This window comes from Amblyomma maculatum, chromosome 9 (genome assembly GCF_055883805.1).
Source record: "Amblyomma maculatum isolate TAMU_Amacu chromosome 9, ASM5588380v1, whole genome shotgun sequence".
NCBI classification, from domain to species: Eukaryota; Metazoa; Arthropoda; class Arachnida; order Ixodida; family Ixodidae; genus Amblyomma; species Amblyomma maculatum.
Genome location: NC_139352.1, coordinates 38,667,570 through 38,695,362, shown reverse-complemented (window position 1 = coordinate 38,695,362; position 27,793 = coordinate 38,667,570). Strand labels below are relative to the sequence as shown.

Sequence of the window (27,793 nt, the reverse complement as noted above, 5' to 3'; positions counted from 1 at the left end):
CATATAAAGGAACGACGACGACAAAGTGCTGTGCTCGCCTGTGGAAGGTGGAGAATGACGAAGAGTGTGTGATTCATGCTTTTGCGCCGCTGGCATGAAGTTGTTCGTTTGGTCAGCTACCCCTTTGTAAATATCTGTAAATACATCCGTGCATCTATGTTACATTGTGTGTGTATGTATGTATGTATGTATGTATGTATGTATGTATGTATGTATGTATGTATGTATGTATGTATGTATGTATGTATGTATGTATGTATGTATGTATGTATGTATGTATGTATGTATGTATGTATGTATGTATGTATGTATGTATGTATGTATGTATGTATGTATGTATGTATGTATGTATGTATGTATGTATGTATGTATGTATGTATGTATGTATGTATGTATGTATGTATGTATGTATGTATGTATGACTCGACGCAATAAAACATTTACTTTCAATTAGGTGGTATGGTCCGTGCAAGCGGCGCGTTTCGTGGCTGGCACTGTTTGCTTGGAGCATCACAACCGGGACGTCTTATCATCCTTGACTGTGGTATTTCAGTTGTAGGAACTGTTCCACAAAACAAAAACCGAGGAAGTGAGTTTTGTGATGTTCAGGCAGCTCATTATAGAGGGAGGACCATTGCAAGCGCTCCTTTGTTAGCGCCAGAATTAGGCTTCAGCCCGCAACACTGACATATTATGGGCGTAACGTCAATAGTGTAGATAAACGAATGAATGCTACAGTTGAGTCCCTGCTACGTGCATGTATTCACATGTACATATGCTACAGTTATTTCATCTGGAAGTGAAAACAAAATATTTAGGAAGTAAATCACATAGGAAACATTTACCGGAAGCCTATCGGGAAGGCTGTCTTGATTTTCAAGTGAAAAGGTTTATTTTTATCAGTTGAAGGAAAAAGGAGACAGCAACCTTTTCGATATTTGAACACGATAAATGTGCTGCAGCTCTCTGCCTTCAAGCGTTCTCTAATCACCACTGCACGTTCGTCGAGATATCCTCCTCACTGGTGCAGGGAATCACACTGATGTGACGACAAAGAGTTGTCCAACTAAAAACGCTACACCATTCTAATCTTCATCGATTGCAAATGGACTATGCTTTAGCCAGCCAGAGGGCGTCTAGTTGCTCATTATCTATCACTCGCGACGCACGTGGCAAGGTTTTCGCTGTTTACGAAAATCAGTGTTTGAAATGGCTATAAGATAGTCTATAAAATACACGAGTGCATCACCCACAAGAAATGAATGAAAGCGGCGTTTTTGAGCAAAACTGAACCCAAGAAAACAAAAGCAACTATAGAGAGCACAAATTAAACAACTACTGACTATGCTTAGGCTTATTTAATTGACAAGATTAGTCTTTTGATACAGCATATTTATTGCAGCTCTTCTTTTTTTCTTTCATGTCTGTTCCTTCGCACGAAGAAGTGGTCCAGATGGCTAAAGCAGCCCGGCTCGGTGCCAATATCCTGAACAACTGCGGCAAAATGCTTGCTGACTCCAAATACATCCCCAGGGCTATGGGCATCCAGAAGGTGGGTGAGTGAGAGGTCACCGCGTGCCGATGATCGGTCTTAGGCACTCGCTCGTGAAACGGATGAAAAGTTGAATGCACATTTTGCACGAGTTCGTTCAATTCTCTTTGTTAAGAATGATTTCATGGCTCTTCCAGGCTATGTTGATCGTTCAGCAACAAAGGCGCATATATGTTCGAAAAAAATACATTTACACATTTTCCCCACCCCTGAATTGAGAGCTGTCACTATAGGGCACAAAAGTTATTTTACCGTGACCAAATTGCAATTGGATGGTAGTGAGGACGCGTCTCTTGTTTCTGTGCAGAGTTAATCGATCTTACGCGAGCGAAGACCACTCACAATTATGAATCGTGCTATTGTTACCTGTATTCATTCCATATTTCTCATTTTTTAAATGTCACTCAAAGCATCATAGTACTGACATGAGCACACTGTGATGAATTCTGCTTTACCTATCTATGATGTTGTCTTGTTGAATTTACTTATACTTCTACTTTCGCTAAGGTGATATACAACGCCAGGTTTGGTGCTTCGTATAAATCAAGCTCACGTTTCAGGCTTGGTCTTTGCAGGAGCCTGATAATGGGTTTGTAGCTCAGTATTCTCTTCTGCTAGACTGTTCGAGACCACTTTATGTTCCAAATATTCTAACTCAACAGCTGATGCTTTAGAAACTTTCCAACGTAGAGTGGGACTTTCGGCTCTTTGGTTCACTAGTTACAGAGGCAAAACAGTGTTACGAACAAAGGCAACACAAGCCGTACAACGGCGAACAGATGATAGCACACATGGTTTGAGCAGTTTTCTTTTTTTCTTTCACTCCTTCGCCGCTTCTATAAACACCAATTTGTATTTTTAGGGGCGCTGAATTAAGATGCTATCATTGGCAGCACCCTAATACCAACGCAATAAATGCTCTGGCGTGGTAGCAGTGTTGTTATCCCCGAAAAATTGTGAATGTATGCAAGACTACACTAGTCTTGGCCTATGCAATTTCCTTCCGTTACTTTAATGACCCATCAGATTTCTTGGCTTTGCATTAGGTACTCTGTTCACTCCCATTCCAGTCACATTTCAACTATATTTAGCACTGACTCGTGTTTACTGCAAAGCTTACCCTGCTGTCTTCAAATCTTTTAACGCTGCACTTATTAATTTGCGATCAATTACTTGAGGAGTTGACCTCAAATAAAATGCGAACATTTCGCAGAGCGTGCGATTTGTTGCTTCTCACCATCCGAGCTCATTTTGTTTTACCCAACGGATGTTATTATTACCATGCCTTCCGTCTACCTTTATCATCCACTGAGTGGGTAGCTGGAAATGCGCGTTTGATTTCACACGAGCGTTGTTTTGCATCGGTTACAACTTAGCGCTTGTCCCGTGTTTCCTTTCAAGTCTCAATTTCTTTTCAGCTAATACGTCTTTCAAACAATGTGTACAGTCCTTTTAAAAGATATTCAGCCAAATGGCCTGGTTTTTTTAATTCCTCTATAGGGCGCCTCGGGCATACGCGGCATTCACAACCTGGAAGAGAAACCTCGTTTTCATCTTCCTTGAGCTTATACGTTCTTGAGTTCTGGAATAGACGCAAGGAACTGGAGCAAGATGCTTGGGCGGCATATTTTTACAGACTTTAGGATTTCCAATCCGGCAGGAACTCGAATGTGCGCATACGCCGGCGTGAGACAGGCACAAAAACTTTTTTTGGTAGAATGTACTCCTGTAGTATAGAGAGTAGTATGTAGAAACTCACAGACACAGCTTTTGGCTATGATCGCAAGAATAAATAGGCCGCGAGGCTGCGCAAGTTTTCCGCATGGCAAAGTGGGAAAGACCTGTGTTAGTTAGCCTCCTTTTTTCTTAGAGAGAAGTAATATTTGTACGTTGACAGAAATACCCCACTGTAATGACATAGAGGCGCTGTTGCACACGGATAAGTAAATGTAAAAATAAAATCACGGAATTCTGTATAACGTGGTTCTGCACCCCATTTTTTAACGCTCTTTGGCGAGCACAAGCACAAACGATTTTTTTATTTGATATCTTTCTCCTATAAATGCTCAGTTGTAAGTAAGCGCTTATCATGTTTTTTTTATTGGCTCCTGTTGAGATGTAACATTCGATTCTTAGTATCAGAATTATTTCCATTTTACCCATGCCATGCTCTTGTTTACATTAACTGACTAACGTTTAGTATGAATTTACGATGATCCTTGTCATTATACCCAGACCTGCGACGTAACGTACACAAACGCGTGGGTAGAAACACAACACAGACGCACACTACCACCTGTAATATGAAACTGAACACCACTTCATCTTTAACACTCAGCCACGACTTCCTCTTCTACACCAAAGTATATCACACTCGCACACCTCTTCGTTCCGAAGCAAATGTCTACCCGGTAATAAATGTTAGCAGCACAAGTATTCTAGTTCAACACTCATATCGTCCAAGCATGACAGCCAGTACTTTCAGCACATAGACGAAAACTGTAAAACCATTACACAACTGCTGCTGCCACTTATAAAGTCCATGTTCACTCGTAGAGCATTTAAAATATGAGTCCAGTTCTTGAGATTTTAATGCGAAACACATCAAGGAAACCCTTCATTCAAACTTTAAAAACCTTGGCCAATCTTACCAGACGCAGTTCATTACATACCATGATGGCTTTCTTCTTCATAAATACCTAGGTCACCTTCTTTTCACACAGGCCAACCTACCGAAAGGTCCTGAGTAAGATATCAAGCTCATCCAAAATGGACATCTAATGAACACAAATCCCTCGAAAAAACTCAGGGTCATCCCTCAAGAATAGAAAATTCATTTCTGCGTAAACACAATAAGACTTACTAACATATGTGCTATCTTTCTTTTGTATTCAAAACGCCTCTACGTTTTCACCGGCAATCTTGTCCCGACTCGTACACAAACTCCTGAGCCTACCCAGCAATGACTCACACTTGAACTTTTGACAATGAAGTGGTAAATATGACTCCTTCCCATTATCTAGAGATTTCTCATGCCCCTTGTTCTATCATTCATACGCCTCCCAGTCTGGACTATATAGGTATACATTTCCCCACGTCTGTGCAATCTCATAAACCACTCCCACCACACACCTACAAAACGCTTGCCATGCATCTTATCACAATGTGCTTTCTTACTTTTCCTGTTTATTTCACACAAACTACTCACTTTCTTTGACGCAGAAAACAGACCCGGAACATTATACTTCCCTGCCATCTTCTTCAGGCGATGCGCCAGTCTATGAATGTAAGGAACTACTTGTGGGCACTTATTTCCCAGCTTTGTTGCAACCCTTCTGTTGGCTTTCATTTTTTGAAGAGTCTCTGCGACCCCACAAATAACCAGACCCGACAGTCTAGCCACCTGAAGTTTTGCGTCTGATTAATAAACTAGCCTTCAGCCATTTGGACACAGGTATTTACCATAGCTGATTTCAGACAAAGAGAAGCAATCGCTCATTTAACAGTTTTTGAATTGGCTAACCCACGCGGAAGTAGCTCTTTTTTAGCCCGGGTAAATAATTACAACGTGCTTTGTCATCACAAATTTTTATATTTAAATCTAGGAACTGGAGCCTGTTATCACAGGCAGCTCATGAGTAAAAGAAAGTCCTTTTCCTTGTATTCTAAATACAGAAAGGCACTTTCTAGCCCTTGCGTCAATGCAAAGCCCTTATCAATGATCACTACTAAGTCATCAATATACCTAAAGATTTTAATACCTGTACCGTTAAGGGATACAGAAATCTATTTGCGAACTGAAGATAATAATGTGTTTCATATGACTGCGGCAGCATATGACACAATACAAATGCCCATTCCCTGCACATATTTATTCCAAACGACACGACTGTGGACTTAACGTAAAAATCAGGAAGGGAAGGAAAATTGTCAATATTAACGCCAGCAGAGTTCTGAAAAGCTGCAGTACCATTACATTCAATACTTTCCCGCAGCGATTCAAACAATTCTAATGCCGCACTGAATAGAACAAATCCTCTGCATCTACAGAAAGAAAAGGTATCGAATATTGGCTTGATCTTTTAAAATATGGATCACTTCAAAAGAATTCCTGGTCGCAAAGGTGCCATCAAACTCCAAACCTTTCAAATCTGTAAAAAAAAAAAAAAAAAAAACCGGATCATCTGTAGTTGCCATGAATCACGTTCGCTCACAGCACATCGAAAAGGCGAGCCCGGTGTATGAGTCCTAATAGCAAACAACACATCAATGCAACCCTTCACTGATCGCCTTGGATAAACATGGTAAGCTGTAGATCAATACATAATCCCATAGCATTTGTTCAGCCAGCTTTCTTCTTCACAATCACAAAATTCTTCTTAATTGGCTGTGTCGCATTCCCTTCGTATAGGCCAGCCGGAAAGGATGCAAAGCTCCCTTCCTTGTCTGTTTAAAGCAGACAAAAGTTATTCCCCTCAAAAAGTAACCACTTCTGAAGTACATTCCTTCGGTACCAGGGCCTTCCGATACGTCCTCAGGATGACAACTGTTTTCTGTGCAAAGAAACTGTGTGGCTTGTGTGCTAGAATATGGAAACTTAAGAAATCACAATGTGATAAGAGGCATGTCAAGCGTTTTGCAGGCTCTGTGCTGGGAGTGCTTTATGAGATTCCACTGACGTGTGGAAAAGTATATACAGACCAGACTGGGAGGTGTATATTGACAGAACAAGGCAGCATAAGAAATTCTATAATATGGGAAGGGGTAATTTTACCCCTTCATTATCAAAAGTTCAAGTGTGAGCCATTGCTGAGTAGGCTCAGGATTTTAGGTAGGCGTCGGGACAGAGATTGCCCGCGAATATTTAGAGGCATTTTAAATACAGAACTATAGATAGCAGATGTGTTACCAAGCCTCTTATTGGTTACGCAGAAAAGAAGTTTGCTTTCTTGGTGAATACTCATGAGTAGTTGCGAGGAATCTGTGTTCATTAGAGGTGCTTTTTGTATGGACTTGATATTGTACTGACTATGTTTCAGAAGATTGGCCTGTATGAAGAGAAGGTGACCCAGGTGCTTATGAAGAAGAAAGCAAGGTTGGCTAAGGTTGCCAGTGTTTGAATGAAGGGTTGCCTTGATGCGCTGTGTGCGTCTTTTTTCTCTGCCCTTGTCTTGGTGCGCTACCTTTTGTTCCCTTCGATCATGTACCACCAAGCCCAAGTATCTGCCTTTCTGCCTTGATGTGTTTTGCCGTTAAAATCTCAAGAAATGGACCCGTTTTTAAATGTTATACGAGTGATTGTGGAGGAATTGATGGAATTGAACGGCGGCGCAACACGGAAACGGACACAGACAAGAAGGGGACACCACATGCGCACTTGCAAAGATTGCAACTGTGAGCCAATGCTTAGCGGTATACGAATTCTGGGCAGGACTCGCAATCAGGTGGCACGGGAAATTCTTGAAGCCTTCATGATCAAAAAGAAGGGTAGCATTTGTGTTAGCGACTCGTCTGTGTCCCTCAGTAGAAATGAAGTTTCATTCCTTGATAATTTTTTGTGACGGCATGCACTGTGCGACTTTAAGCCCGGAATTTTTAACGGCCTTGTGATGTTTAGTTAGGCGGGTTGTTAATTTAGTCGCTCGTTTGATTCTGCTTTTGCTACCAGTGCTTTTTGTTCTGTTGTTTTAGGTTTGACCGCTGTTGTTTCTTTTGTTTTGACTCTGCTTTTGCTACGATCGTTTTTAGTTGCTTTTAGGTTCCTGACTGTTTTTGCTCCCCCTTTTTTGACTATGCCTTTGGTATACGATTGTGTTTGACTGCTTTTGCTTCATTTCTTTGACTCTCCTTGAGCTACAAATGTTGGTGTTGGTTTAGGTTTTTGACTGCTTTTGCTTCCTTTGTTTGACTCGGCCTTTGCTATGATCGTCTTTTGTTGTTTTTTACTGTTGTTGTTGTTGTTAATGTTTTTTTTTTTTTTTTTACTGCTTTTGCTTCATTTGTTTTGACTGCTTTTGCTACGATCGTCTTTTGTTGTTGGCTTAGGGTTCTGACTGCTTTTGCTTAACTGTTTTGACTCTGCTTTTGCTACGATTGTTTTACCGTTTTGTATTTTTTATGTGTTAGGGTTCGGGCTGGTCGCTTCTCATGTCTTACTCTGCTGTTTTCGGTCCACAGTGCATTTGCTATGAGATATGGCCTGCCGTCCGTTTTTAAAAAAAGGAAAAAAATGTTTTTTTTTTCCGTTTTTGATAGTTTATCTACAGAGGTTAGAAATATCTTGTCTGATTTCCTGTTGGTGCTGCTCGGCGTTCACGTGTTGGGTTTGGAGCGGACTGTGGCGATGAGTGTGATGCTTGAGATGGACGTATAAATATGCCACCTTTCCGTTTAATAAATAGTTGGTAGTGTGCGCATGTGGTGTCCCCTTCTTGTCTGTGTCCGTTTCCGTGTTGCGCCGCCGTTCAATTCCATCATGCACCAACTCGCCCCCCAGGCCGTTATTCTGGAGTGATTGCGGACTTTATAAGCGGCAGCTGCAGTTGTGTGATAGTTTTTCTAGTTTGTCTATGTGGTGAAAGTGCTGGCTGTCATGCTTGGACGATATGAGCGTTGGATTGGAATATTTGTGCTGCTAACATTTATTGTTGGCGAGACATCTGCTTGGGAAAGAAGAGGTGTGCGAGTGTGATGCACTGGTGTGTAGAAGAGGAAGTCGTGACTGAGTGTTGAAGAGGAAGTGGTGTTCCGTTTCATATTACTCTTGGTAGTGGGCGCCTTTGTTGTGTTTCTATCCACGTGTTTGGCTATGGACGTTGCGTCGCACTTATGGGTACTGTGCAGCACCAACTCGCCCCTCAGGCTGTTGTTCTTGTCATTTTTTATGATCATTGTATAGTGCCTGTCAGGTTGTCAATGACTGGTATAATTGTATCTGCAATGTCAAAACTTGTTGTCTCGGGCTAACTTTGGGAGCCAGGATAATGGTCGCCATAGCCACATAAGGCTGGATACCAATTTTGGTCCATCTCAGCCGAGGTCAAATATTGGGGCCGGACTGTGTCAAATTGGACGATGGGGCGGATTAAATTTGGGGCCCCAGGCTAAATACAAACGTCGCATGCGACGCGCCCAGTGAGGCACTCCTGAAAGAGTGATGGGGTTCTTGATTAAGTACAGCAATACTTCGTCTGATAACAAGTCCCAGCATCATTTGAACTTCAGGAATAATTTCAGTCGAGATAACCGTTTAATAGCACGTTCTTTACGCAATGATGCTTTCTGCACTATTTTTCATAAAAAATGAAAGTTCACCTTCATGTATATAGAAAGTACGCGAAGAATATTTTAGAGAACGTGGATTAGTGATCTGCGCAATAAAAATAACGTCACATGTGACTTAAAAAGATATTCAGTAAAACTGAATTGTAGAATTGATGCGAATGCAGCTGCATAAGCTCAAATGAGTGCCTGAACCTCATAACAGTTGTGCTTATCGCGAATGGTGGACTATTTTTTCCAGGCAGCTGTCAAGATCTGCAATGGATTTCGAATGTGCCATGCGAAATTCGCCGACATCAAAACAACGGACAAGGTATGGCATAATTGCATCATTGCGCTATATGCAATGAATTCTTCCTTGCCACCTTCAGAAGGCATCAGCTAGGCTCGACTTCACGCTGTAACACGTCACTTAGAAAGCGACCTCACGCTTCGATGGCAGTCTCTGTCAGCGGATCACACGTGGCGAATTACGGACCATCAGCGCACCAATGGCCGGCGGTAAACATTACCGACATCAATTTAAGGCCGGGACACTTCCTTGTGTTGTAACGCTACGCCTTATAATGACGATATATAATGTGATGCCCATTCGTTACTGTGGGCAGAGAAAAAGGATTTGATCCTCCACTGAGATTCATATTGGAAGCTTCATAAAATAGAAGAACTTTACCACGAAGTCATTCCTAATATAGTAGCCGCATTAAGGAGTGCCAATCACGCTCGAAAGACGTGCATATTGCGTAGCTAGTCCAGTGCTGCGCGCGCGACACTTAGATCAATATCGCACTCTTTGTGTCTTTGTCTTACACGTCCCAGTCGAAAAAAAACTACAGAACTTTGTCAAAAATACGAGAAAATATCCTGTAGTTCTGTAGTTTTTCTGTAGTATATTTCTGTTGTCTGTAGTTCTGTAGCACTTTTCTATTGTAACAACACAAATTTCTGATGTTACTACAGAATGTTCTGTTGTCACAACAGGTTTTCCGTCAAAAACCGCACAGAAATTCTGTCGTAACATCAGAAAAATTTCTGTAGTTTTTTCCGACTGGGACCCTCCTACAATACTGCATGAAGGTACCGTCTTTGCCAAAAGTAACGAGGCGGCCTGTAGGGGAGCACATGGTGTGCAGAAATGGTCTTTGCTAGCCTATATCAACTATCCAACCGTGCAATTTTAATATAGCAGCAGCTGCTCTGCTGAAGCCAGCACTAATACAAGGCCTACTCTACTGCAGTTGATATAGCGGTGTTACACAATGTTAATTTTTGTTATTTTATTGTACCACTTTCTGGTGAGTTATCTGTCAAAAATATCCCAGTCGGAAATAACTACTGAAATTTATTTGTTGTTACTACAGAATTTGTGAGCGGTTTTTGACGGGAAACCTATTGTGACAAGAGAAAATTCTGTAGCAGCATCACAAATTTCTGTAGTTACAACAAAAAAGTGCTACAGAACTAGAGACAACAAAAATATGCTAGAGAAAAACGACAGAACTACAGAAAAGTACTAAAGAACTACAGAAACTCAGACGTTTACGACAGAACTACAGTACATTGTTTCCCATTTTTAACACGGCTCTGCATTTTTTTTCGGCCGGGCTGTAATATTTATGCTCTGCGGCGTTTTATTTTCTGCACGTATAATATACCTTTTTATAAGTAGCATACGATTCATCAAAACTTTACTCTATAAGCTATTCTCTAACTCGCTCTCTCTTGCGATGGTAAGTATTTTCCTATTCTTTGGTCTGAATTGGCTGACTTCTCCTCAGCACCATGGGGCAGTGTCCAAGGTCTAACCTCTATGAAGTTGCGAGGCTACCCAAACTAAAGATAAAAAAAGTAAATCTTTAATCTTTTTGGTACTGTATAGGCCTGGAGTACGTTAGACAGACCTCATCGAAATGAATTCGATATACCTGTTTCATATAGCACGACCTCCACGTAAAAGTTGGATTAAGGTGAGCCTAAATCGGGAAGCTTTTTTCTTTGCAGGAAGCTTTCAGGGAAAAGATGCCATGGTGTGTTGTAGACTTGGTCTTGATGGTTTTTAAGCTGAACCCGGTGAGTTATTCGGTAACTTCAGGACGCAGCTGTGAGTCCAGTGTTGATGGAATAAGTAGTCAATATTGTTTTTTTATTTTTTGCAGGAATTCAATATGAGCCTTGTTACGGGGCTAATGATGTACGGTACTGTAAGTGTGCCAACCGCTATCAAGCACTTTCATTTCCAGTCAATATTTGAAGCATCGCACTGGTTATCTAAAGGAGCTTTGATGATGCACTAGTAAATGTTTCTGATCCTTCAGGTATCCTTAGGTTCTCTTCTTAAATCTGCTGAAAAGAAAATGAGCACAATTACGGTCGTTCTTTAGAAAGCATTATTTGTGGACCACAAATGCTTCGCATTTTTTGGCATCGAACTATCGTAAAACTTTCACGCTATATCCTTTATTGTCATTTTTTGCACGGTCATCCTGCGGATGCGCTCCTCTTCTTCTAGTTAAACCGAATTCCCAAGCCATGCGAAGGTACGGATTCGCCTCGCTTCGCATGTCACTTCAAATTCTGACACACGTATGCGCCAGATGGCTGCAGCTCTCGACTAGACACATCGCCCCGTCGCAGGCGGCGGCGCCTCCTAAGTACGTTTTCAACCAGCAGCAGCAGCCGAATTTTAATATACTCAGCACCAGGCGCCACATTTTGTAAGAGGGGCGGATTTCTATCTCCATGTTCTATACTATGAAATAAACGGGGCAATTTCGCATACCTGTATAGATTTTAATGGACAAAGGGGTCTCTAATGACATCAAATGAGGAGGTATAGATCACAGAAATCTCGTTTGAAAAGCTGTCATGCACTATGATATGGGATCTAAAGGAAAGAGCGAATGTCTTTGGTAGACGATATTCTGATTACCCCGTCAGGGAGAGAGAGAGAGAGAGAGAGAGAGATTTGCCGTAGCGCCGACGATCATGCGTCTTCTCGCGTATGCACACTCCAGAACGTATGATTGAAACTGCCTTTAAAGCGCGATGATTTGCCTATCCTTGCGTGTCCGTATCGGCAATTGTTATATTAAATAACGCGACGCTTCATGATTATCTGAGTCAATAAAGAATACTGTTTGGAATGATATATTGCACGATATGATCTGGAAGCCGCCATGTATGCCCTCATTTCACTTTATCGGAAAAAAATCGAAGGAAGCTGTTTTAACAAAACTTTCCCGCCACAAAATGTACTCCTCCCAAGCTGAAAAGACTTGCGCTGGTTTTGTGTGACAGGACGCAACTCGAAAATCTTGGGAAAATAGTCAGAGGAGAAAAAGCGAAGCTCTGAGCATTTTCTTCACTGCCAAAACCCTTAATTACGGTGTTCCCTTTAGAGCTATTGTTTCTGAGGGCAATACGTGGCCGGGGGCTAATTATTATTTTCATTGATCGAAACAAAATCTATCGACACATTATTTTTACCCTGAGAAATTCAGCACCGGGTTGAAAAATCATCACTCCATTCCTTAGGTTAAAATATGAAGCATATAGGCAAGACTCCGGTCAATTGTTCGTTGTGCTACATATCATGCCACCTCAAGGTTTTTCTATGCATATTCCCCACTCATCTACACCATTACAGAATTAAATTTTAGCTCACTTCAGCTAGGAATTTTCAACATGCCCTTTGAAGTCCTGTTCGAAACTAGGGCTTTCGTATTATACCCACCCAGTTTTGTCCACGTTCTTCTGAAGGAATTACCTTCAAAGCGCGGATAATTGTAAGCAAAAGCAGTGAAAGATACAACCTTGGTTTAAATTCAGAGATAGGCGCATGAATTCACATTGCAATAAAAAAGCACAATTTATTATAATTGCGCACCCAATTTCTTTTCTGATCTTCAAGCGTGTGGAGCATTAAGGACCACATATCTGTCCGTACCATATCTTACAAGTCTACGCGTAAAATATTGTTAAAATATTGAAGCGTCTATTTACAGTACTTCTTCGGGGGCTGTTGTGTTTGCAAAAAGCTGAACTTATTATCTTTTTCTTTCAGTCATGCCTACTGGATAATGATGTCTATACGGACGACCTGGCCGTGACTCTCGGTACGATCAAGTGGTGTCGATCAGTACTCTTCTAGGTAGATACATCTCCTCCGTAGGCTGCAAAATCAGGGTTAGAAGATTGCAGCCAAGTTTTGCGTCTCCTCAGAATCCTTGTATCCGTTACATAATGCAGAAATTTTGCCGCCTTCTTAAGACAGCCGGTTGATTAAAGTCATTGAGCTCGTATAAAAAGGAAACATTTTCTGATGACCAGAAGATTGTTTTCAATGGAAACGTAGTACCTTTCTTCTGCTTTTATAAAACCAGGACGGACCATCGCCGCTATAGCCCGTTACGTCAGCAAACTTTATAGATATGAGGAATGGCTGTCAAGGGCTCATTCCTGTGTCCATTCAGATATAACACGGTCAAGGAAGTATTTTGTGCGTAGTGGCATTGCGAATTTCAATCCTGCAAGGGAAACCTGAATGTGAATACCTAATTTTCAGGTAAATATATAAAATTGATGCAAGAGAAGCAAAGCCACAGCAAGATAGAGCCGTTGCCACGAATATCTGGGACTAAAAGAATTTATGCAGTTTTCAATCATGGGTTTTAGACAAGTATAAGGGGTTCTCAAATTTAAAACGTACTGAGCAATATGATATCAAGAACCAAAAGAACCAAAAGCTTTTGTAGACTAGATCAGACATTAAATACCTAACTGCTGACGTCAACAGGGCGACTACAAAAGAAAAAGGCAAGAGTCGACACTAATTTCGGCGTGCGGATACCAGACTCCCCGCAATGCCACCATTCAATTAATAACTCTAGCAGCCCATCATTTGCAGTGAAGACGGGGCGAGTTTAACAAGATTGGAGGGTACTTAATGAAATTTATATTTCTGGACAATAAATGCTCCTTTTCAAGCAAGCAAATGTCAACATGTATTTCCAGAAAGAGGCGGAAACATTTTACTGACAAAAATCAAAGCATGGAGTTATGCTCAACTGCTGTTAATAAGGTTTCGTGCGGTATATTGCAAGGGAACTAATTTGCTCAGCCGACATGAATGATTGCACTTCACCATCCGCTGAATATTTCACACCATTCACAGTGAACCATTTCTAGCGAATTCGAGCTGTCTTTGTGGCTTCTAAGCGGGCTCAATAACCGCGAGGAAGCTTGCATCCGGTAGCTTTTCGGTTTTCTTGTAGCCATGTGCAGAGACCCACTAAAAGAAAAATTATGTTCATTTATGTCACCGCCATAGTTGACTCATTTATTTATTTAAGCGCCATCTCATTTGACGAAAGCAGTGACCAAGGTAAATTGGGTGAGCTGTAGTGGATTCGCTGCATCTGCATATATTGAAATGATTCTAGTTATTTTCCTGAATATAGAGACACGCATGTCCTATCCCATAACTGCGTTGGCAGTTCGGATAACAATGCTGGTTATATTTTACATAATTTTAATCACAGGGACCTCCCAGACAAACTTCCGAGGAGCACCATAATGCAGTGCTTAGAAATGTTGTTGTGGCTGTAGGAAGAAGAAAAAGAAAATGCACGAGCCTGCTACTGGCTCTGTAGCTGAGCCACCTCCACTGCCTCGTGCGGGCAGGAGAGAAAGTAGAGAAGAAAGAAAAAGAAGAGGGAAAAAAAGACGCGTGTCGATACAGCCGTCGTCCACCACCTAAGCGTTGGCGGGTGCAATGACGGCCTACAACAAATAAAAATTTGGTGGCTGGCTCTAGCCCCTGCCGCAAGCGACCTTCACCTACCGTCCCAGCCCCGTAGGGACAGGAACAGACATCCTTCCTCCACCCTTTGAAATGTACTAGGACACTAGGTATTCTGAGATGTGCACTGAAATTGCAGGTAATGTGCCCTTCCTTCGCCTGTTACGCACAGCTTCCATGCAAGCTGCTCAAGGTGAAATTTCTGTCTAACGGGAGTTTCAATATTGCTAGCAGTACAGCTAAGGCTCTAAAAGACACCGTCGCTTCGCGATTTCGGCCCTCGGCTACAGTGTTGGAGCCGAGCTTCGTCGGAATGAAGGTTAAAAGCAAAAAGAGCTTTGAAATGTACTAGGCCACCAGGTATTGTGATGTGCACTGAAATCGCACACTAGCACTTTTTACGTTTCACCTTCATTCAAACGAAGATCGGCTCCAACACTGTAAACCAGTTTTGTAGCCGAGTGCCAAACGTGCGTAGCGACGGCGTCTTTTAGAGCCTTAGCTCTACTGCTAGCAATATTCATACTCACGTTAGACAGAAATTTCAGCTTCAGCAGCTTGCATGGAAACTGTGCGAACGGGCGATGGAAGGGCGCGTTACCCGTGAAACTTTCCCCTCATTGCACCCGCCACCGCTTAGGTAGTGGACGATGGCTGTTGCGGCGAGCGTCTTTCTCTCCTTCTTCTTTTCTTTTTTCTCTACTACTTCCTATAAAGCAATCTCTTCTGTCTGTACGAGGCAGCGGAGTAGGCTCAGCTACAGAGCCAGTAGCCGGCACGTGCATTTTCATTTCCCTCTTCCTACAGCCACCACGACAACAGCAACGATAGAACAGAGAAAGTAGAGAAGAAAGAAAAACAAGACGGAGAGAAAGACGCGCGCCGCGACAGCCGTCGTCCCCCACCTAAGCGGTGGCGGGTGCAATGACGGCTTACAACAGATAAATATTCGGTGGCAGGCTAGCCCCCGCCGCAAGAGGCGTTCACCCACCAGTCCCAGCCCTGCAGGGCCAGGAACAACCCTTCACCTCCTCCCCCTTCATACCTCGGTGTCCACGATCCGCGAGAACGAGAGCGCCTTCCAAGTTCCAGGCGACAGTCCTCGACAGGCGGCTAAGCGAGCGTCCACACAAGAAATGCGCTGGCAACTGATGCTCCCCTCATCATTTGTTACGTCTGTAATTAGCGTTGACGCTATTAAAGCTCAGTGGTTGCCAATGTTCTTGAGCGAACTTGGGGTGGCAATTACTAATAATAATCACACAAGCCACTATAAGAAGCGGAGCTGCCAATGATTACATATTTGCATGAGAAGTCCAGCACGAAAAACGTGTGGCTTCAGTTATCATATGCTCCTGCTCTTCCAGGGCGGCCGCACAGATCACATGCGTTATTAAAACTACGTTCCCTAGAAATCTATTTTTGTGGCCGCAGAACATTGATCAGCACTGTAGCAGATCTGAGTAAGGCTGACGTCACTCGCTCTAACCTAATCTGCGCATGACCCAATACGTCAGCACACTGTATATATGCGCCTTCTTATCAGGAATAAAAGTTGTTCATCACCCGACGCGGGGCCGTGCACAGTAGCAGATCTGAGTAAGGCTGACGTCACTCGCTCTAACCTAATCTGCGCATGACCCAATACGTCAGCACACTGTATATATATGCCTTCTTATCGGGAATAAAAGTTTTTCATCATCCGACGCGGGGCCGTGCACATGGTGGCTGCGGTGTCCATTCACTATGTCCGCCCCGTCGACGCTTCTCCCGGCCCAGAAACCATTGGATACCTCGGACGACGCATGGACTGCATGGAAAACATGGAAAAGTGAGTTCATGCTATTTTCTACGGCCACCCAGTTAAGGAAACAGTCTAACGAAGTGCAAGTAGCAACGTTACTTGTAACAATCGGAGAAGACGGAAGGAAAACTTATAGCACTTTCAAATTCGACAACGTAGAGGACAAGAACAACGTCGACATTTTGCTTAAAACGTTTGAGGAATTCTACAAACCATCGACGAATCTGACATTTCATGAGTTCCGCTTCGGATCGAGAGACCAAAAGCAAGGGGAACCTTTTAACGACTGGCTGACAGACCTAAGGCTGCTAGCAAAGAACTGCGAGTTCGGAGACTTAGAAGACCGCTTGGAGATCCGCGGTCACTCACAGATGCGCAGCAAAGATATGCTCAGATAGAAAACGAAATCCTCGCGATAGTGCACGGCTGCATCAAATATCATGACTATATAGGTATCCATTTGAGCAATTGAACAATTTAATTGTAGCACGGGTTAGACGGCCAATGTTTGCCCTACTATCCAATTCCTAAACCCAATTAACATTTGTGAGCGACATTGTGTGTTCCCAATTTGTTCTTTCATACCATTTGCAGAAGCTTCGTTTTTGATAAGTTGGTTTTCGTAGTTTAAGGTCTAATATCAAAAAGGTTATAAGTGATGCGTATTCGGGGGTTCAAGAAATTCCGACCTAATTCAGTAAAAAAATGTGCACTGATATCGCGTAGTAGTGGGGCGCCTTGCTTTTCGCCTCCATTTAAAGTCAGAGGCCGCGGCAGGGATATGAACCGGCGTCATTTAGGTTCAGTACCCGAGCGCCCTAATGGCTGAGCCACTGCTATAGTTCTATACTTTGTTCGACCTTTAGGAGACTGTGCTGGTTTTGTAACATTTTTACAGTTATATGCTCCTTCTGCCATGCCAAGCCTCAAGCTCATCTGGTACAAACATTTCATCTTAAACACTAGTGCTCTGCGCCAAACAATGTAATCTTCATTCTTTATGGTCATTAATCAGTGCAAAGTAGGTACGGCGCATGCGCTAGTGTGATCTGCGCCTCATACAGATGCGCCGCAAATGATTGCCGCGACTGGGTCTCAAAACCGGGACAGCCCGAGTATACTCTACTCGGGGACACCTTTTCTTGGCAATGAAGCCAAAGCTACAGAGCCAAAACGCACCATCTTCCTACGCAGCTGAATATAGTCCCTAGTTACGTGAGTAGTTTATGCAAAAACAAATTGAAATCATAGCGCTAGTTATTTACGGTATAGTTTTTATAACAGAATTGATTTTCCGAAATGAAGCTGTTATGCCTAAAACACTTGTCTTGGTTCCACCAGGTTTTCTTCTGTGATGTATGTCGCGGGTTTTAGAGACGCCCCAACTTTGCAGACAAGATGGCGACTGCTGCCTGTTCGAGGCGTTCCGGTCCTGGTTCGTTCACTCCGAAACGACTTGACGCGTTTTCACCAGACAAGATTCGGGTCAAGTTCAAGAGACGCTGGCTGTCGAAGCAAACGAAAGAAATGATATGCAACGTCTATGTAGGCCGAAAGCCGCGCGGTCTTACTACACGGCGGAGCGACACGTTTAAAGGCCCCGCCACCCTACCTTTGCGCCCATTGCCAAGAAAAAGTGTCCCCGAGTATACCGTCACATAATCAGGGAAGAGAGTATCGCGTTATTGCCTCATCCAATCACATATTTTGTGAAACTGCAACACACCCACGCTGTGCACAAAATATGTCCGTCTTCATCAAGTTCCATCTGAAAATCTTTCTCTAACTGTGCAGTGACGTCGTCGAACTTCATAAGACTCATGTGCGCCACTCTTTCATTTAAATTAGGTAAATACGCCATGCTCACGCGCTATTGAGCGGGTGTAAACGCAGTCCACGAGTGTAATGTAGGGAGAATTCACAGGCGGCATGAAAAAAACAAAGATATGCTGGCACCGACACAGCCCGCAGTCGTGCCAGTCAGGCAATCTAGATTACCCAAATAGAAGCCAAACTAGCTAATTGCCGAGAAGTTAAACAAGAATGGCAGCAAGCTAACCGTTAATTTCAATCGCACACGCCAACTCAGAGCCTCTGAATACGGCGGAGAGCATGCCTTCCGAATCTGCTTTAAGAACGCTCGTGCTCCTGTCGGAGCAAGTAGGTGACCCTCGCGAAATGGCAGAGGAAAACCCATCATTCCTTGCGCTTGTCTAGCTGCGCTTGGTGCACGCTTGTCATCTGCTTTCAAACCTGTAACGGATCAGCGTTGCTCTCCCTGCTTCTTGAAATGTTGACCGCCATATCGTCCATACGCTATTATTTCGTGTTCGCGCGGTCGAACGCGGGCGCACACCTTAAGGTTTTTGTACTGTTTTTCGAATATAAAAATGTCGCGGGGCATAGTAGAGCAAAGCAGAGCAGTAATTGGATGACAAGTTTACTAAATACATGCGCATAAGAATTTTCATGCATACGTTAGCAGTTGCTCTTCGAGCTGAGGCTGCTCTTTGTCCCCAAGACAGAGCCTATATTCGAGACTGGGAATTGGCATCCATAGCGGCTTCAAGAACTTATCGCCTGCTGCAATGCGCAGAGGGCTGAACCGGCCCAGCGACGAAGCCAGGCTTGCGGAAGTAGAAAGAGCCACGTAAAGAAAACCACGCGCAAGCTTCGCGCCTGCTCCACCGATTAACAGTACAAGCGACCTTTACTTGGTGATTGCTTCGCATCTGCGTTTGGATGAAGCGATCCATGTTCCGGATCAACGTACGTTGCTCAGAAAAGAGCAGACAACTTCACTCTGGAAGTGCTCCTGCTCTGAGACTAGAATTCACCATAACATCGACGCGGCAGTAGCTCCTGGTGTCGATGACCTACTATTTCAAGAATAAATATTTCAAGAATAATTGAAACTGCAATTTTTCGCAATGCTTCCAGTGTTTTACTTTTTCTTAGTGTTGAAATGTTATAGTTTAGGATCGTTTCTTCGCATATTTGTTAAGCCTAAAAGCGGTTTCAGCTTATGTTGCCTGTCACCTTGCACGAGCCAATTTCTCTACCGCGCTGGAGATCTGATAGAAGAGCATTCGTGCATTTGGAATAAGTTTCTACTTACATTGCAATGTAAAATTGGTTTTTTCCTCTTTTAAGAGAATTTTATTTTTCATAATATTCAACAAATCTAAAGTATATTTTTTCTGGGATACTTATTGGTCTGACAAGCACTAGGTCATGTACAATACACTGATTGTATATATATATATATATATATATATATATATATATATATATATATCCCCAGTCGAAAAAAATTACAGAACTGTGTCAAAAATACGACAAAATATCTTGTAGTTCTGTAGTACTTTTCTGTAGCTCTATAGCACTTTACTGTTCTAACTACAGAAATTCCGGATGTTACTACAGCATGTTTTGTTGTCACAACAGGCTTCCCGTCAAACACCGCACTGAAATTCTGTCGTAACATCAGAAAATTTTCTGTAGTTCTCTCCGACTCGAATATATATATATATATATATATATATATATATATATATATATATATATATATACCGGGTGTCCCAGCTAACTTGAACCAAGGGGTAAAAAATAATATATTTGAGGTAGGTCAGTGAAACCAATTGCATACAACTGCCAGCCTTCTTGCGCACTACAGGCAATTTTTTGTTTTGAAATTACTTAATTAGCTAATTATGTTAATTTCTCTAATATTTTAAATTTTGACTTTAGACCAAAAATGTGAATTGGAAAGTTGTAGAGCACCTTGAGAAACCCCCGTTTCATTAATTACGATAAAGGAAGCCTCATGTGTATCTTTTTTTTCCGGGCTCAGAAGAAACCCCGCGAAATACAAATAATACCACGTGACTAGTGCATTTGTGCGCCGCGATTGTGGTGCTCTCACTCGTGGTTTGAGCGAACGAAATTAGCTGCGGCCGCGTCTTCTTGGCCCCGCTAAAGCGGCAGGCCGATATGCCTGCGATGGCTCCTTCGCCCGCGTCAGACAGCCGGCCCACGTGACGGTGCACTAGCAGCGAGAGCGGCGAGCCGACACCACCGAGATTCTAACAAGGCCTCCTTTTCTCCCATCAGCGAACGTCACGACAAACGGATGAGCGATAAGGTATCAGCCACTGAATCTGCGCATACATGCTTGGGCAGAGGGGCGAGATGACATCATGTGACTCGACTAAAATTAGCGCTGCACGTTCATTTGCCGGTTCTTTATCGTCATCCGCCTGTCGTGATGTGGGCTGCTGCGGTGCGCAGGTCTGGCCAAAATCGCAGTGGCGACGGGCGAGCTCGAGCTCGCTCGAACCATCGCCAACATTTCTGCCTGCCGCTGCAACGGGACCATCGGGTCACGGCCGTAGCTGATTTCGTTCGCTCAAACCACGACTGAGAGCACCACAATCGCGGCGCACAAATGCGCTAGTCACGTGGTATTATTTGTATTTCGCGGGCTTTCTTCTGAGCCCGGAAAAAAAGATACACGTGAGACTTTCTTTATCGCAATTAATGGAAGGGGGGTTTCTGAAGATGCTCTACAATTTTCCAATTCACATTTTTGGTCTAAAGTCGATATTTAATAAATTAGAAAAATTAACATAATTAGCTAATTAAGTAATTGCAAAACAAAAAATTGCCTCTAGTGCACAAATAGGCTGGCAGTTGTATGCAATTGGTTTCACTGACCTACCTCAAATACATTATTTTGTAACCCTTGGTTCAAGTTAGCTGGGACACCCGGTATATATATATATATATATATATATATATATATATATATATATATATATATATCATAAGGGTTCTTTCCAACAATAACGATTGTGTAGCATTCTAACTCGATGGAGCCGGGCATAATGCCAGTCACTTCAGTTTAAAGAGAATTTATTGGGTACATACATACATACAAAAACGCAAATTACTCACAGGCCAAAACACTATACAAAACATTCTATGGTACATATACATAATAAACGGGAAAACATGATTCCCCAGAGAGAGGAAAACAATAGAAGCGTGGAGGCCCAGTTGGAAAAAACTACAGAAAATTTTCTGATGTTGCGATTGAATTTCTGCGCGGTTTTTGACGGGAAACCTGTTGTGACAACAGAGCATTCTGTAGTAACATCAGAAATTTCTGTAGTTACAACAGAAAAGTGCTACAAAACTACAGACAGCAAAATTATACTACAGAAAAACTACAGAACTAGATAAAAATTTGATGGTTACGACAGAACTACAGGATATTTTGTCGTATTTTTGACACAGTTCTGTACTTTTTTTCGACTGGGGGGGGGGGGGGGGTTTCAATACAGGACGGCAAGCATCTCAAGTCTGCTCCCCTGTAAAACATGGAATGCGTGTGCCGGTGCAGCAGAAACCGCGTCTCGCCGCCCGTTTCTAACTGTCCAGACAGATACTTCCAGACGACGAGGCGCAGCCTCTGGAAGGCTGGGTACATAGCCCGGACGGGCACCTGCGACGCCCCAACACAATGAGAACCCCAGTGAACACAAGGTGTTCAAAAGGCTGGCGCCGGGGTTCGTGCTGACTTTAAACACCCTATATGCGAGCCGCCACATTGTTCTCGCAAATCCACATCAAAAAAAAAAAAAAAAAAAAAAAACATGCGAGAGGCTCTCAGGAGCACCACAGGTGGCACGCTGGTCATTGGGTACTATACCCCATCTGGCATGGCGCTGTCTCGTTGGAAGGACGCCCCAGCGCCTACGCCAGTCAAAATCTCAAACTTTTGACAACTGACAAGCTGCCCACGCTCGCTATTTGGGGACAGAGGTCTCTCGTTGCTCATCAGCTGAAAGCCTGCGAACGGCAACTAGTTCACTGATGCGTATGGCTGGTAGGCCGCCTACATTAAAATCTGATAGGTCTGCATCAAGAGTCGACTTTGTCTCGGCAACCTCGCGGTAAAGAAGCAGAGGTCTGTCCGCTTGTGGATCGAGATAATGTTCAGGTGTAAGTACACGACGCGCCATGCTCATCCAGTACAGGATGAGCGAGCGATCAGGGTAAGACTCGTCAGCCAATATCCTCTCCTCCAGCCTTAACGCGAGTACTCAAGCCACTGTCGGGATGCACGGTAGGCCAAGGCCTCCCCTGCACTTCCGAACGTGTAGGATGTGACGGGCTACTAGCGCTGTCCTGCCATCCCAAACAAAAGTCCCTATAAGGGACGGGAGTCTGTTCGTCACATGGCGCAGGATTGTCGCGATACGTGCCACATAAAGGGTGAAAGCACGCGCTTGTGTCTTGACGACACTGACTTGCCTTGTCAGTTGGAAGGAAGGATGCACTAGGTGCGATCCTCCTGTGAGGGTACAGACCTCTACCAGCAACCATCATCATCCTACGGCTGCCCCAGGCAAGGCCTCCAGCACCATAAGGTTTGGGGGGTTTTTGTTTCGGGGAGCGGGCTTTTCCCAGCCAAGGGGCTCATGCAATCCGGCCTATTCCCACCGGGGCAGGGTCGCAGTGCATATGCACCACGTCCGCACCACCCCGGCGGGTCGAAGCTTGACGCGAGCAAGTCTTCTACTATCTCACTTCTAGTTTTCCGTTTTCTTCTTTGAAGATCACCATGGGGTGTCCCCATTCTTCAAAAAACTTCTTTCTCCCTAAGTGGCGTCTCTCTCTCTCTAGGTGGAACCATAGTTCTTTTCTGATTTTGGCCTTCACTTCATGGAGGCTCGGAGTCTTGTTTGAGTAGGCCGCTTTGCAGCGGGCCAACCACACCTGATAGTTGACCTCTGCCAGCATTGAGCGTGAGGTTGAAACACGCTGCGTCAGAAAGGGCGTGCATTGATTAAGCTAGGTTACCGAATGCTGATGTGTTTAGTTAGAGCTCCGAGAGATGTCACCATGGCATGCTAAGAAACCTGCATAACCGAGCTAGACAAATATGAAATTTTTCTCATAGCATAAACTTTGGACTTTTTGTAGCTACGCAATAGTTTGGCACGTAATATCTTATAGCATATGCGTCTATTATATTAAAAAGAACAGCAATGAAATAAAAGCCGCACAAGTAAGCTGAGCTGCTTAGGACACCTATCCCAGTGAGCGTACTGGCATTCACAGCCGAAAATTGTGGAGTGGTAGAAAGCTCGCGGCTTAGGCCTAGTGTCCAGGTGGCTAGATTCTCTCTGTCACTCCTCTTGCTCACCCCAAGGACGTAGTGCAGTTCGAAAAACTGCAGCGTCTGTATCATAGCTGATTGATTGGATATGGCACACATCCCAATTTCACTTCCACGTGCATAGTACCTTCGTCCGACTTTAATACAATAAATAGTGATGATGACGGCGACGTACAGTGCGATCTAATGGCTGTTTTACACGTTTGCTTACAAACTATGGCAATGGCTTTGTTATATAATGCTACTTTTCGGACGGTTATCTTGATGCGGAATCTTTTTTTTTAAGCTTATGTTGTTTTAAGCATAAAGCGCTTGAGGTCCCCTTGTCAGCAAGCTTGAGATGACGTCAAAATAGTACCGCGAGAGAGAGAGACCACCCATTTCCAGTCTGCCAAGCAAGGATTTACGCTCATCCTAAATTGAAATCAGAACATTCAAAGATGAAATGACGAATGAATGCTAAATGTTCTATTTGATCGGTTTTAGGGCCATGGAATAGATCGTTGATCGCGTCAGATGGCCACCAGCCGCGCCGTGGCCGCGATAACGTCGGCACACTCGGTGGCAAAAGACATAGGTCCAGGTCCGAGCAGAGCAGGGAGACCTCTCTTGGAGCTTGCAGTAAACCGGAGAGTCGACTAGAAGCCACGAGCTTCTAGTCGACTCTGAATGAGGTGTGTCAGTTGCGTAAGTATGTCCAATACCGCCTCCCATATTAGTGTGTTAGCGGTTGGTTTACAATTCGGAGCATCCACTAACCTTGCTGTCGTACTGCCTGCAAGCGTTTCTTTGTTTTTCTGAACTCTCCTTTCGGCGTTGGGCTATACGTGCTTTCTTTTGTCGCAGCGGTGCAATTTGTGCTGAAAGCACCGCAGTTTGTTTTTCTATTGCATCCTGCTGGCTTCTGCAGTTTTTAAGGTCCGGAAAATCATCAGCAGTGAATGCCACTGTGCTCCGTTTTCTGCGTTGTCCATTCTTCAGCGTAGAAGCAAAAGATGCACTGTTCTGTGCAACCACCGCAACAGGCTCTTCTTCAGGAGGAGCATCAAACAGCTCTTCGGACAGAATGTAAATCTGTTTTTAACCACTAATGGTGCACATTGTTTCCGTCGTCCAGCCCTTGCTAACTCGAGCTTTCGAGGTTTTGTCGGACACTGAGAGGAAGTGATATCGCGATCATCAGATTTGCATAGGCCGCATTTGAATTTCCCTTCTCCAGATTCAGTTATGTATTCGGGGTTAACTCTATATGCACAAAAGTTTTGCATATGGCCTTCTCTGTAGCACCTGTAACAGTGCACCGGTCTAGGTTTGTACGTTTTTGGTCGCACTATGTGGCCGTTGCAGTAAACTTTGTCCGGAAGAGTATCTGGCCCCTGTAATGTGATCAGAAAAGTGCTTCTGTTCCCCATACGACGTGCGGCCAACACAGTATGTGTTCCTGATATGAGGTCTCTGGCCACAGTCTCCGGGGAATCTTGTAGGTCTAGGTCATAGACGACACATCGCTGAGTGTTTGGACTAGACGCAAAATACGTCTGGACAGGAAGATACTCCTCTGTCGTGATGGGAATCTGTGTTACTGTGCTCAATTTGCGTGCATCCTCAAGTGTGGCGAAATGTACTGCTAGCTTATCAGGGGCGGCCCTTACCTTCTTTGCCGGTGGTGCGTTGAATGGCGGCCCAGGTAGTTTGACCAGCCGGGGTGTCCGTTGAGAAGCGTTAGTGACGACTTCCTACTGCACATCCATAGCCTGATTTATATCGTTTAGCTAGGGTAGCGGCCCGAGCGTTGCCCTCGTATTCGAAGTAAAGTCTACGTTGCTCTGTGGCCAATTTACAGAGAATTTTGCAGGCTAGTGGCGTAATTGGAGAAATATGAGAGAGGCCTTCGCCCTGCAGTGGGTATAGTCAGGTTGATGATGATGATGATGAATCTAAAGCAAAGGTGGAAGGAAGAGGAAGCTAAAGAAAAGCGGGCGCGCCATAAGACCGTTAAGTGCACGTTGAAACTTTGCAAGACTGGCGAAGTGTTTGCTATTTTGCATGTTCTGTATTCTCTGCATTAGTGCGCGACAACTGTGTGCGCAATAAGCGTAAACTGGTGGTAAATGCTAAGTGCTGCAGTGCATGGTTATGTGAATAGTAGAGCAAGTAGACTCTGAATCACGCTTGCGTGACGTACGTTATCTTGTTTCTTCACGATTACACGCATGCAGCGGGATCGGAACGTGCGAAGCGCATATTTTTCTAGTGTACAACATACAGATCGGCCTCGGACTGAGCGGAACTAATGGCAGTCCCAGCCACGCATTTGAACGCTCGAGTGTTTTGCGGGCGATAGTACATATTCGTTTTATGTTCAAAAGCAAAGAAGTGAGCACTGGTGTCCACATTTCACCTCGATCTGACTACACACGCAGGCTCCGTTGTTTGTGCAAACAATTCTCGAGCAGTGTCGTGCGTAGGCATCAACTAGTCGTTACTGGCTGATGCTGCTAATTCTATATATCCACTAGCAGAAGATTTAGGAAAGAAGCAGTTTTACGTGGTACTGTATTGTGTGAGAATAGTTTTGAAAACGAGTTTTTATCAAAGTAAGGAAGACCTAGCGGCGTAGCGCGATGTTTTTTACATTCCATGATAAAGGCACTTCATTACTGATTAAGAGGATCAGCAACTGCCACCGTGGCCTCCGATTAGTCATCTCGTGGGAGCGATCGCTGGTCACATGGTGACCAGAATAGATATTTAGTTCGACAGTGATGCCAGAGAAATGTAGCCCCATGTCGAAAGCCTGCTAGTTGTGAGGTTATTGAAACCAATGATCGATGGGCCAAATGACATGAATTTCGACTACGCTGGTAAGGTGCTTTTCATGTTAATGAGCTTGGTTTTTAAGAAAACATTTCCTTTACTATGCACTTTCTCTCATAATGCTAACAGCATGAAGTTTAAAAATGAACTCCATTATCTAATGTCTGCACTGCCAAACCTTTCAGTATGTACTAACTAGCATAACAACTACTGTTAAAGTTATATGCAAAGGTTGTCAAGTTAGTCACTTTTCCATGATTTTCAAATTTTGGTTCTCCTTTATGACCTTGCTCTTTATTGGTAGCTGCTTTGCACACCTCACCATCAGTAGAAAAAAAAATAGCACTTTTCGAGACAGCACCGCTCACAGACATACAGGAAAGCTGCTCAATAACAATGTCAGAACAAAAAAAGACAGCAGCGAGGACAGGTAAGTGATAGCTTTGTCGATGATTTTATTGCATCTTTCACTTTGTTGCAGTGTTGCCATCCATGTTTGGTTTGTGGGGTTTAACGTCCCAAAGCAACTCAGGCTATGAGAGACGCCGTAGTGAAGGACTCCGAAAATGTCAACCACCTGGGGTTCTTTAGCGTGCACTGACATCACAGCACACAAGCGCCTTCCTTTTGCCGCCATCAAAAAGCTGCTTCCGAGGCCGGGATTCGGTTCCGCGTCCTAGGGAACAGTAGTCGAGCGCCGTAACCTCTGCGCCAACCCGGCGGTGCAAGTGTTATTATTCACCATTCGCGCTGCGTTTGCATGCTTATTTCTTTACAACACACTTTTCATGAAACAACATGTTCTGCAGACAAATACATGCACAGTGCGGCAATTATTTATTACTCTGTAGTGCAGAACCGCACATGTGAGGTAGCAAACACTCCAATATTGCAGTCATTTGCAAAAAAGTAGTACTAGCTTGAATTTAACGTACACATGTTGCCTTTTGTTCATTAAAGCTGACGACTGCACAACTGCCAGCCCTGCTGATGAGTTGCAGCCACCAGCTGACGCTGCTACTGAAATTGGCAACCGGCAGCAGCTTCAGAAGCAAATATGAGCACTTATCATTCTGTGCAGCAAGCTTCAACATCAAGCACAGCTGCGGCAGGCTGCGCCAACCTTTAACGTGGTTCTGGAGCTGCTGCTTTTTGTACCTTTGCTGCATCAGTAGCCAATGGTGGCCATGCCAGGCCTCCAAGGGCGGGGAATGGGGGAGAGGGGGGGGGGGGAGGAGATGGCCCTTTTGAAGAAAAGTCTCTTAGATGAAAGTGAAGTAAAAAATGTTCAAGAGTTCATCGCTGCTGAACCAAATATTGAGCGAAAGCATTAGCTGCGGATTACCGAGTGTT

General features: G+C 43.8%; 1 protein-coding gene across 1 annotated transcript; it reads left to right on the top strand.

The window, feature by feature from the left end:
* Positions 1-1,453: 1,453 nt before the first annotated feature.
* Positions 1,454-27,501, top strand: LOC146178879 (uncharacterized). Its single transcript, XM_084580061.1, has 6 exons — positions 1,454-1,552; positions 9,075-9,146; positions 10,835-10,903; positions 10,990-11,034; positions 12,897-12,948; positions 27,401-27,501. Exons 1-6 carry the CDS (start codon positions 1,454-1,456, stop codon positions 27,499-27,501), a joined length of 438 nt encoding a protein of 145 aa, XP_084436187.1.
* Positions 27,502-27,793: the final 292 nt, after the last annotated feature.

Bases quoted from the DNA above. Each gene is read 5' to 3' on its own strand.
- LOC146178879 (XM_084580061.1), top strand. From the start codon at position 1,454: ATGGCTAAAGCAGCCCGGCTCGGTGCCAATATCCTGAACAACTGCGGC. The intron at 1,553-9,074 runs GTGGGTGAGTGA...TATTTTTTCCAG, and splicing joins GGGCTATGGGCATCCAGAAG to GCAGCTGTCAAGATCTGCAA. The intron at 9,147-10,834 runs GTATGGCATAAT...TTTTCTTTGCAG, and splicing joins ACATCAAAACAACGGACAAG to GAAGCTTTCAGGGAAAAGAT.